This window comes from Orcinus orca, chromosome 3, assembly GCF_937001465.1.
Source record: "Orcinus orca chromosome 3, mOrcOrc1.1, whole genome shotgun sequence".
NCBI classification, from domain to species: domain Eukaryota; kingdom Metazoa; phylum Chordata; class Mammalia; order Artiodactyla; family Delphinidae; genus Orcinus; species Orcinus orca.
In genome coordinates this window covers 90,525,328-90,537,352 of record NC_064561.1, presented here as the reverse complement: position 1 = coordinate 90,537,352, position 12,025 = coordinate 90,525,328, and the positions used below count along the sequence as shown (strand labels likewise).

The following is a 12,025-nucleotide window of genomic DNA, read 5'->3' as shown; positions in this document are numbered from 1 at the left end:
TATCTGTGAGTCTGCTTCTTTTCTGTTATATTCACTAGTTTGTTGTATTTTTTAGATTCCGTGTAAAGTTATATCACACAGTATTTGTCTTTCTCTAACTCATTTCACTTAGCATAATGCCCTCCAAGTCCATCTATGTTGCTGCAAACGGCAAAATTTCTTTCTTTTTTATGGCTGAGTAGTATTCCATTGTGTGTGTGTGTGTGTGTGTGTGTGTGTGTGTGTGTGTGTGTGTGTGTGTGTGTGTGTGTGTGTGTACGTATACATCTTCTATGCATTTATCTGTTGATAGATACTTAGGTTGCTTCCATATCTTGGCAGCTGTAAAGAATGCTGCTATGAACACAGAGGTGCATCTATCTTTTCAAACAAGTTTTTTTGTTTTCTTCAGATGTATACCGAGGAGTGGAATTGCTGGGTCATAAGGTAGTTCTATCTTTAGTTTTTTGAGAAACCTCCATATTGTTTTCCACAGTGGCTGCACCAATTTACATTCCTACCAACAGTATACAAGGGTTCCCTTTTCTCCACATCCTTGCCAACATTTGTTATTTGTGTTCTTTTTGATGACAGCCATTCTGACAGGTGTGAGGTGATATCTCACTGTGGTTCTGATTTGCATTTCCCTGATGATTACTGATGTTGAGGATCTTTTCATGTGCCTGTTGGCCATCTGCACTTCCTCTTTGGAAAAATGTCTTTTCAGTTCTTCTGCCCACCTTACAATTGAGTTGTTTGTTTTTTTGATGTTGAGTTGTATGAGCTGTTTATATATGTTGGATATTAATCCCTTATTGGTCATACCATTTGCAAATATATTCTCCCATTCAGTAGGTTGTATTTTTGTTTTGTGGATGGTTTCCTTTGCTATGCAAAAGGTTTTAAGTTTAATTAGGTCCCATTTGTTTGTTTTTGCTTTTATTTCCTTTATTCTAGAAGACTGACCCAAAAAAATATTGCTGCAATTTATGTCAAAGAGTGTTCTGCCTATGTTTTCCTCTAGGAATTTTATAGTATCTGGTCTTATATTTAGGTCTTTAATGTATTTTAAGTTTATTTTTGTGTATGGTGTTAGTGAATGTTCTAATTTCATTCTTTTACATGTAGCTGTCCAGTTTTCCCAGCACCACCTACTGAAGACACTGTCTTTTCTCCATTGTATATTCTTGTCCCCTTTGTAGTAGACTGCTTGACATAAGTGCGTGGCTTTATTTCTGGGCTCTCTATCCTGTTCCATTGATCTATGTATCTGTTTTTGTGCAATACCATACTGTTTTGATGACTGTAGCTTCACAGTATAGTCTGAAGGCAGGGAGTGTGATTCCTCCAGCTCTGTTCTTCTTTCTCAAGATTGTTTTGGCTATTCAAGGTCTTTTATGTTTCCATATAAAATTTAAAAATATTTGTTTTAGTTCTGTGAAAAATGCCATTGGAAATTTTACAGAGATTGCATTGAATCTGTAGATTGCCTTGGGTAGCATAGTCATTTTAACCACACTGATTATTCCAATCCAAGAACACAGTATATCTTTCTGTTTGTGTTGTCTTCAATTCATTTCATTGGTTTCTTATAGTTTTCAGAGTACAGGTCTTTTGCCTCCTTAGGTATGTTTATTCCTAGGTATATCTTTTTGATTTTGAAAATTCTTCTTTTTTCCTTCTATTTTTCTTCAGCCATTACCTGTTGTTTATTTGCTCTTATATTCCATCTAGTTTAGTCTCCATTTCTGAAATTTAACTTGTAATTCTTTTCCTGAGCTCTGTCACTTCGAGTTTTACTATTGCTGATTTATGTTGTTCTTTCGTGTCTTGTATCATCTTTCTTTTGACACTTGTTTTGACATAATAAATCAGTTACTGACCTGCGTGTAGGCACATTTTTCTCTGGCATGCTTTCATTGTCTTTAGGGATGTTACTCTGTTTATTTTGCTTCCTTATAACACTGTGCAGGATTTGACCTTGATACTTCTCTGTTGCTTACTTGTATATGAAATCAGTTTTCCTCAACTTTTAGAATGAAATGAGTTAGTGTAGTTTTGCTAACTCTACAGTGCTCCCTCTACTGTTGTTTTTTGTATAGTGTTGAACAATATGGAGGTCTGCTTGCTTTCTTTATTTTTATTATTATTATTATTTTTGCGGTACACGGGCCTCTCACTGTTGTGGCCTCTCGTGTTACGGAACACAGGCTCCGGACACGCAGGCTCAGCGGCCATGGCTCACGGGCCCAGCTGCTCCGCGGCATGTGGGATCTTCCCAGACTGGGGCACGAACCTGCGTCCCCTGCATCGGCAGGGGGACTCTCAACCACTGCGCCACCAGGGAAGCCCCTCTTTCTTTTTTTTAACAATTAACATTTTATTTATTTATGGCTGCACTGGGTCTTCATTGCTGCACATGGGCTTTCTCTAGTTGCGGAGTACAGGCTCTAGGCATGCGGCCTTCAGTAGTTGTGGCGCGTGGCCTCAGTAGTTGTGCCTCACAAGCTCTAGAGCACAGGCTCAGTAGTTGTGGTGCATGGGCTTAGTTGCTCTGTGGCATGTGGGATCTTTCCGGACTAGGGCTCAAAGCCATGTCCCCTGCACTGGCAGGCGGATTCTTAATCACTGTGCCACCAGGGAAGTGCCGGAGGTCTGCTTTCTGAGCTTTCCAGGTTGTTCCTCTCCATTTTGACCTGTTCCTTCTTTTTCCTTCCTTTCCCTGCTTAAATGTGTTTCACTTCCATAAGTTCCTCTTCAGTGTGGGATCTTGTCTTGGAAGGGAGCCTGAGTCTGTTTTGAGAGTTCTCAGAGAGTGCTCCAGTCCCTTAAGTCCTCCTTATGCAGATATATTGTAATCGCCTGCTATTGGAGAGAATCAAACACTCTCAATTTCAGCTACTATTCTTAAATTGGCCCACTGTACTTTCCAGTGAATACCTGTTAGCTATTTCCAGGTTCTCCCTTTCTCAGTGCTATCAGATGCCAATCCTACTGTTTATTTTTTTTTCAGCACATTTGCTAACACGACGCAGATCCTGTGGTCATTGGTGGGTATTCCCACCAACTTGAATCTTAGGTTTCAGGATACTTGTCATCTAAGTTCTGTTATAAGTATATTGATCATGGGGTTTTGGTTTTGCTTTCTAGTTGACTACATTTTTGTGGGAATTCATGCCTTCTGACACCACTGCTATCTTCCCAGAATCCCCAGCATTACTTTTTCTTTTGACATTTCTATGAAGCCAGAAGATGTGAGTTCTAGTTTTATCAGGAAAAGTGACAAAAAGACTACTTTTGTTTATGTTTCCTATTGCTTAAATGGGAAGAGATAATCAGATTTGCTACAAAGCTTTAAAGTTGGACCATGTGAAATTGCTGAGTTTTTTTGGTTAAAATGATTGATTGATGGCAGTTTTACATGGTTCAACCTAATATATACTGACATCAACCAAGTCCTTTCAGATTACTGAATATAAGCAATACAAAATGTCAAAACTCTAACATTAACATAGAACACAGCATTCTTTCACCTTTTCTTCTATCCACAAATTTCTAAAAGTAATGCCTTAATTACTTGGTACTCCTCTGGTTACCTACCTCTCCAACTCTTCATGGTAGACCGTTAGTAGAGATAACCTCTGCTCATTTCTCTTAAGTGTATGTCCTCATTACCCTAGCTTTTCCATTTAGACTTGGACTCTAGGCAAGGTCCTCTGCTCCTCAGGTTTTATCTACCATATGCAAGTGGATGACACTATAATATCCTTGCCCATCTCTGAAATTTAATTAAATTCTATACAGCACTCTTATAAAACAGATCTTTTCTCATTCCGAGTGATCACAAACAGAGATGTTCACCTGTAAAACTCAAAAATCCCCATCACTTTTCCCTTACAACTTCCTTTGGAGGAATCCCTGGTTCTATGCTATCCTTACCTCAAATAACTTCTAGTGATTAACCTATCTTGCACTTACTTTTGTACCCATGACATGACACTTTTGTGAAAGCCACTTACAACCAAAATCTTAGATCAGAGTCGTTTCCACCTCTTCACTGACAAAAAGAAATAAATTCCAACACACCTCACTTTCATAAATAACAAATTCCAACACACCTCACTTTCATATATAATCACCCAATCCTTACACATAACTGTATTTAAAAAATACTTAGTGATTCTTCAATTATCTATCCACATATACATTACCTGAGTTAACAATGACCAAGATTGTGGTCTGAAGATAAAGGTGTTCTATATATTAACATAACATGTGACAAAATGTCAAATACATGTAGACATTTAAATTTCTGTGGCCAAATACCAAATTAAGGGGCTTCCCTGGTGGCGCAGTGGTCAAGAGTCCGCCTGCCGATGCAGGGGACACGGGTTTGTGCCCTGGTCCAGGAGGATCCCACATGCTGCGGAGCGGCTGGGCCTGTGAGCCATGGCCACTGAGCCTGCGCATCCGGAGCCTGTGCTCTGCAACAGGAGAGGCCACAACAGTGAGAGGCCCACGTACCGCAAAAAAAAAAAAACAAAAAAAACAAAACAAAACAAAAAAACAAATTAAAAACCTGTGGCATTTAAAATTTTAATCCTAACAACTCACCATGAAATGCTTAACACGTATCATAATATGAAATAAGTACACCTGAACCTTAAAAATGAGGGGGTTGGGGCACCCACACTGCACAGTCAAAAATCTGTGTATACAAGGCAGATTCAACCAACTGCAGGTTGTGTAGTAGTATAGTATGTATTTACTAAAAAAAATCCACGGATAAGTGGACTGCTACAGTTCAAACTCATGTTGTTCAAGGGTCAACTGTATATCTCTTAGTTCTTAAACAGCACATGACAAAGGTATACTGATTACCTTGAGAATGGGAAGGAAGCAACATTAATACCAAAACAAAGAAAACCCCAAAACTTTCTATACCGATATTCTATGATAGATCTTTCTGCATGGGCATTCAGTGACTTTTTGAGGAAAACAACCAATATGGTAGGTTAAAAAAAAAAAGTCAGTCCACATTTAAAAGCAAATATAAAATTCATTTCTTTTCAGGGTTCTCCAGAGAATCCTTCAATAAAGCACAGAAATTCCACTAACAAAAGAAATAAAAGGACATTACTGAAGTAACATATGTAGTTCCATATATATTTCTATATACAACAGTTATTCATTGTTGCCTAGGAACTACAGTACCCCCTCCATATCTATGGGTTCTGCATCCTCCCTCGGATTCATCCAAATGTGATGGAAAATATTTGGAGAAAAAAATTCCAGAAAGTTCCAAAAAGCAAAACTTTAATTTGCCATGTACCAGCAACTATTTATGTAGCATTTACATTGTGTTAGGTATCATAAATGATCTAGAAATGATTTAAAGTATAAGGGAGAATGTGTACAGATTATACGCAAATATGCCATTTTATATAAGGAACCTGAGCATCTGCAAAGGATGCTCCTGAAATCCCCCTTGAATACTAAGAGACAAATGTTTTGTGAATTTTTGTAGGGAAATGATCACCATTGTTTTCTTACCAATTGTTCTGAAGCCACCAGTTTAAGGAACTTTTTGATGAAGTCAATGAGTCCTTGGATGGTTCGGGTTCGCTCTACAGCCCATTTCTTTGTTTTCATTATAGGAGTGTCTCCCACAGCCTTTAGCAGGATGTCAACTGTAAAGGGAAAAAACATACAGTTGACACAATCAAAACAGGAATTAGGGGCATCAATGTCCACACAGTCGAAAATCCACCTATAACTTTACACTCAGCCCTCTGGATCCACAGTTCTATATTGCAGATTCAACCTACAACGGATTATGTAGTATTCTAGTACGTATTTATTGATAACAGTACATGTGTAAGTAGACCTGCTTAGTTCAAACCCATGTTGTTCAATGGTAAACTATACTAACAAGTACACTGAAACATCTAAAGAGAATGTGATATAAAATACTTCAGAAAAGTTAAACCTTCAATCAACATACAGTTTATGTATTTATGACACTGGAGGTATGCCTGAGATGACAAATGGAAGATATGAAAAGATTCACTTAGAAGAATTTCACCTTCATCAAAACATTTATTTTTATTGGAAAAAAAAAAGGTAAACCTAAATTTCCAACAAAGATGTTTAGCGGAGATTGGTTAAGTAAAGGATATTATACTCTATGGTAGGATGTATATACTGTAGTAAAGATATAAAGCACACACTCTGAACTCCCTAGGTTCAAAATCCTGGCTCTGCCACTTGCTAGGTATGTACACATATATATATAGATAAGCTCTTTAATCTCTCTGTACCACAGTTTCTTCACTTGTAAAATGAGGATAATAGCAGCAACCTGATAAGACTGTTATGAAGATTAAGTGAATACATAAAAGTGTTTAGAACAGTACCAGATCATAACTCACTTATTAAAACTTAAGATAATTAAGCTACCATTAAAGATACTATAAAAGCATATTTAATAGTATGAAAAAATTATCAAAAAATACTAAATATAAAGCAGCATAAGATTTCAATTTCATTAAAACCATCACAGGCACATATTCACATAAATGTGGAATATGCACCAAAATGATATTTCCCAGTAGGGATATTATAGGTGATAATCACTTGATTTTACTTGTGCTTTTTTGTAACCACCAAGTTTTCTACAATAAACTTTTAAATAAAGGAAAACGATAAAAATTATTAAAAAGGAAATATAAAAACTAGGGGCCAAAAAGGTTTCTGAGAAATCAAAGGTTTCAATAATTCAAAATACAAAGATGCAAACAGAAAGACTATGAATCTATCTCCTGAAGTTACTTCATTAAAAAGAATTAGAAAATATAAAGAACAACCAAATGGAATTGAAGAATACAATAACTGAAGAGAAAAGTGCACTAGAAGGAATCAACATTAAACTAAATGAGGCAGAAGAATGTATTAGTTCTTCTGACAAAATACTGAAAATCACTGCCATCAAACAGAATAAAGAAAATAGAATGAAAAGAAATGAGGACAGTTTAAGAGACTTCTGGGACAACATCAAATGTGGTAATATTCACATTATATCCCAGAAGGAGAAGAGAGAGAGTTCGGGCCTGAGAAAATACTTGAAGAGATAATAGCTGAAAATTTCCCTAACCTAGGGAAGCAGTCACCCAAGTCCAGGAAGTGCAGAGTCTCATACAGGATTGACCCACAGAGAAATACATCATGACACATTGTAATCAAAATGACAAAAATTAAAGGTAAAGAGGAAATATCAAAAGCAATATACAAGGGAACTCCCATTAGGCTATCAGCTGATTTTTCAGCAGAAACTCTTCATGTCAGAAGGGAGTGGCATGATATACTTAAAGTGATGAAAGAGAAAAACTTACAACCAAGAACACTCTACCCACCAAGGCTCTTGTTCAGATTTGATAGAGAAATCAAAAGCTTTACAGACAAGCAAAAGCTAGAAGAATTCAGCACCACCAAACCAGCTTTATAACAAATGCTAAAAGAACTTCTGTAGGTGGAAAATAAAAGGCCACAACTAGAAATGAGAAAATTATGATATGGAAAAGCTCACTGGTAAAGGCAAACATATAATAAAGGCAGGAAATAAGCCACGCACAAAGTTAGTAGGGAAGTTAAAAGACAAAATTCGTAAGATCATCTATATCCATAATAGTCAGTTAAAGGATACACAAAACAATTAGATGTAAAATATAGTATCAAAACAGTAATCATGATAGGAGAAGAGTACAAATGCAGGGTATCTAAAGTGCATTTGAAATTAAGAGATCGGCAACTTAAAACAAGCACGTACAGATATAGGCTCCTCATACAAAAACCTCATGTTAACTGCAAAACAAAAATCTATAATAGATACACAAAAAAGAAAAATGAATCCAAACATAATACTAAAGACAGTCGTCAAATCATAAGAGAAGAGAATAAAAGGAAGAGAAAAAAAGACCTACAAAGATAAATCCAAAATAATTAACAAAATGGCAATAGGAACATACATATCGATAATTAACTTAAGTGAAAACAGACTAAATGCTCCAACCAAAGACAGACTGGCTGAATGGATACAAAAACAAGACCTACCTACCTTGCTGCCTACCAGAGACACATTTCGGACCTAGACACACATACAGACAGAAAGTGTGGAGATGGAAAAAAGGTATTCCACACAAATGGAACTCCAAAGAAAGCCGCAGTTGCAACATTTATATCAGACAAAATAGACTTTTAAATAAAGACTGTTACAAGAGACAAAGAAGGACACTATATAATAATGAAAGGATCAGTCGAAGAAGATACAACAATTGTAAATATATATGCACCCAACACAGGAGCACCTCAATATATAAGGCAAATGTTAACAAACATAAAAGGAGTAACTGACAGTAACACAACAATAGTGGGGGACTTTAACACCCCACTTACATCAATGGACAGATTATCCAGACAGAAAATCAATAAGGAAATACAGGCCTTAAACAACACATTAGGTTAGACAGTCTTAACTGATAGTTATAGAGCATTCCAACCGAAAGCAGCAGAATACACATTCTTTTCAAGTACACATGGAACATTCTCTAGGATAGATCACATGCTGCAACACAAAGCTAGCCTTGGTAAATTTAAGAAAACTGAATTCATATCAAGCATCTTCTCCGACCACAACATTACAAGGCTAGAAATCAACTACTAGAAAAAAACTGCAAAAAAACACAAACACATGGAAGCTAAACAATATGCTACTAAACAACCAATGGCTCACTGAAGAAATCAAAGAGGTAATTAAAAATACCCAGAGACAAATGAAACCAAACACACAATGATCTAAAACCTGTGGAACACAGCAAAAGCAGTTCTAAAAGGAAAGTTCATAGTGATACAAGCTTACCTCAGGAAAGAAGAAAAATCTCAGACAACTTAACCTTACATCTAAAGCAACTAGAGAAAGAACAAACAAAACCCAAAGTTAGTAGGAAGAAAGAAATCATAAAGATTAGAGCAGACATAAATGAAACAGAGACGAAGAAAACAACAGAAAAGATCAAAGAAACTAAAACCTGGTTCTTTGAAAAGATAAACAAAATTGATAAACCTTTAGTCAGACTCATCAAGAAAAAAAGGGAGAGGGCCCAAATTAATAAAATCAGAAATGAAAAAGTAGAAGTTACAACAGACGCCACAGAAATACAAAGGATCATAAGAGACTACTCTGAGCAACTATATGCCAATAAAATGGACAACCTAGAAGAAATGGACAAATTCTTAGAAAGCTACAATCTTCCAAGACTGAACCAGGAAGGAATAGAAAATATGAACAGACCAATTACCAATACTAAAATTGAATCAGTAATTTAAAAATTGCCAATAAACAGAAGTCCAGGACCAGATGGCTTCACAGGTGAATTCTACCAAATACTTAGAGAATAATTAACATGTATCCTTCTGAAACTATTCCAAAAAATTTCAGAGGAAGGAACACTTTCTAACTCATTCTATGAGGCCATCATCACCCTGATACCAAAACCAGAAAAAGACATCACAAAAAAAGAAAATTGTAGGCCAGTATCACCAATGAACATAGATGCAAAAGTCCTCAACAAAATACTAGCAAACCGATCCCTACAATACATGAAAAGGATCACACATCATGATCAAGTGGGATTTATCCCAGGGATGTAAGGAGTTTTCAATATCTGCAAATCAATCAGTGTGATACAAAACTACCAGAACTCTTCAATGAATTTGGTTAAGTTGTTCGACACAAAATTAATGTACAGTAATCTGTTGCATTTCCTTTTTTTTTTTTTTTTTTTTTTTTTAGGCTGCACTGTGAGGGATGTGGGATCTTAGTTCCCTGGCCAGGGATGAAACTTGTGCTCCTGCACTGGGAGTGCAGAGTCTTAACCACTGGACTGCCAGGGAAGTCCCATCTGTTGCATTTCTACACACTAACAACAAAATATCAGAAAGAGAAATCAAGGAAGTAATCTCATTTACCATTGCATGAAAAAGAATAAATTACCTAGGAATAAACATACCTAAGGAGGCAAAAGACCTGTATTCCAAAAACTGTAAGACACTGATGAAAGAAATTGAAGACAACACAGATAGAAAGATATACTGTGTTCTTGGATTGGAATAATCAGTGTTGTTAAAATGACTATGCTACCCAAGGCAATCTACAGATTCAACGCAATCTCTATAAAATATCCAATGGCATTTTTCACAGAATTAAAACAAATATTTTTAAATTTTATATGGAAACATAAAAGACCTTGAATAGCCAAAACAATCTTGAGAAAGAAGAACAGAGCTGGAGGAATCACACTCCCTGCCTTCAGACTATACTGTGAAGCTACAGTCATCAAAACAGTACAGTACTGGCACAAAAAGAGATACATAGATCAATGGAACAGGATAGAGAGCCCAGAAATAAACCCAACGCACTTATGGTCAAGCAATCTACTACAAAGGGGACAAGAATATACAATGGAGAAAAGACAGTGTCTTCAGTAGGTGGTGCTGGGAAAACTGGAAAGCTACATGTAAAAGAATGAAATTAGAACATTCACTAACACCATACACAAAAATAAACTCAAAATATATTAAAGACCTAAATGTAAGACCAGATACTATAAAATTCCTAGACGAAAACACAGCCAGAACACTCTTGAAAATAAATTGCAGCAATATATATATATATATATTTTTGGATTAGTGTCCTAGAGTTATGGAAATAAAAGTAAATGTAAACAAATGGTACCTAATGAAAGTTAAAAGCTTTGGCACAGTGAAAGAAACCATAAACAAAATGAAAAGACTGGGAGAAAATATTTGCAAATGATGCAACAGACAAGGGATTAATTTCCAAAATATACAAAGAGCTCTTACAGCTTAATATCAAAAAACAAACAACCCAAACAAAAAATGGGCAGAAGTCCTAAACAGACATTTCTCCAAAGAAGATATAGACAGCCAAAAGACACAGGAAAGATGCTCAATATTGTTAATTATTAGAGAAATGCAAATCAAAACTACAATGAAATATCACCTCACACCAGTCAGAATGGCCATCATTTAAAAGTCTACAAATAATAAACGCTGGAGAGGGTGTGGAGAAAAAGGAAGCCTCCTACACTGTTGGTGGGAATGTAAATTGCAGCCACTATGGAGAACAGTATGGAGGTTCCTTAAAAAACTAAAAACTAAAAATAGAGTTACCATAAAACCCTGCAATCCCACTCCTGGCCATATATCTGGAGAAAACCATGATCGAAAAGATATATGCACCCGAATGTTCATAGCAGTACTATTTACAATAGCCAAGGCGTGGAAGAAACCTAAGTGTCCATCAACAGATGAATGGGTAAAGAGGATGTGGAATATCATTCAGCCATAAAAAGAATGAAATAATGCCACTGGCAGCAACATGGATGGACCTAGAGATCATCATATTAAGTGAAGTCAGAGAAAAACAATTACCATATGATATTACTTACATGTGGAATCTAAAAAATGGTACATATGAACTCATTTACAAAACAGAAATAGAGTCACAAACAGAAAACAAACTTATGGGGGGGATGGGGGATAGATTAGGAGTTTGGTATTTATATATACACACTACTATATATAAAATAGGTAAACAAGGACCTGCTTATAGCACAGAGAACTATACTCACTATCTTGTAGTAACGTATAATGGAAAAGAATCTGATGAAGAAAATATACATATATGTATAACTGAATCACTTTGCCGTACACTTGAAACTAACACAACATTGTAAATTAACTATACTTCAATTTAAAAAAATTAAAAAAAAAAGACATCCACAATCAAAGGAAACACCGAAAGCAGAGGTGTTCTGCTGCCCCCTAAAGTCAACTCTATTCCATTACAACCTTCCTGTCCCATTCCTTGGTATTAAAAATTGGGTCCCAATGAGGTTACTGAGATCAATTTACTGAAGTTTACCCCTGGAATGAAGCCATCTAGAACACATAATGCACAGTTTATCTT

At 36.1% G+C, this 12,025-nt stretch overlaps 1 protein-coding gene across 3 annotated transcripts in view; it reads right to left on the bottom strand.

Moving 5' to 3' along the window:
• Window positions 1–12,025, bottom strand: part of LOC101279789 (cysteine dioxygenase type 1) — a 37,944-nt gene that overhangs the window by 23,582 nt on the left and 2,337 nt on the right. For all 3 annotated transcript variants that reach the window (XM_049707642.1, XM_004267472.4, XM_049707643.1), the window contains one exon: window positions 5,533–5,669. In XM_049707642.1, coding sequence (XP_049563599.1) covers window positions 5,533–5,669 — 137 coding nt within the window. The remainder of the gene's footprint in view (window positions 1–5,532; window positions 5,670–12,025) is intronic.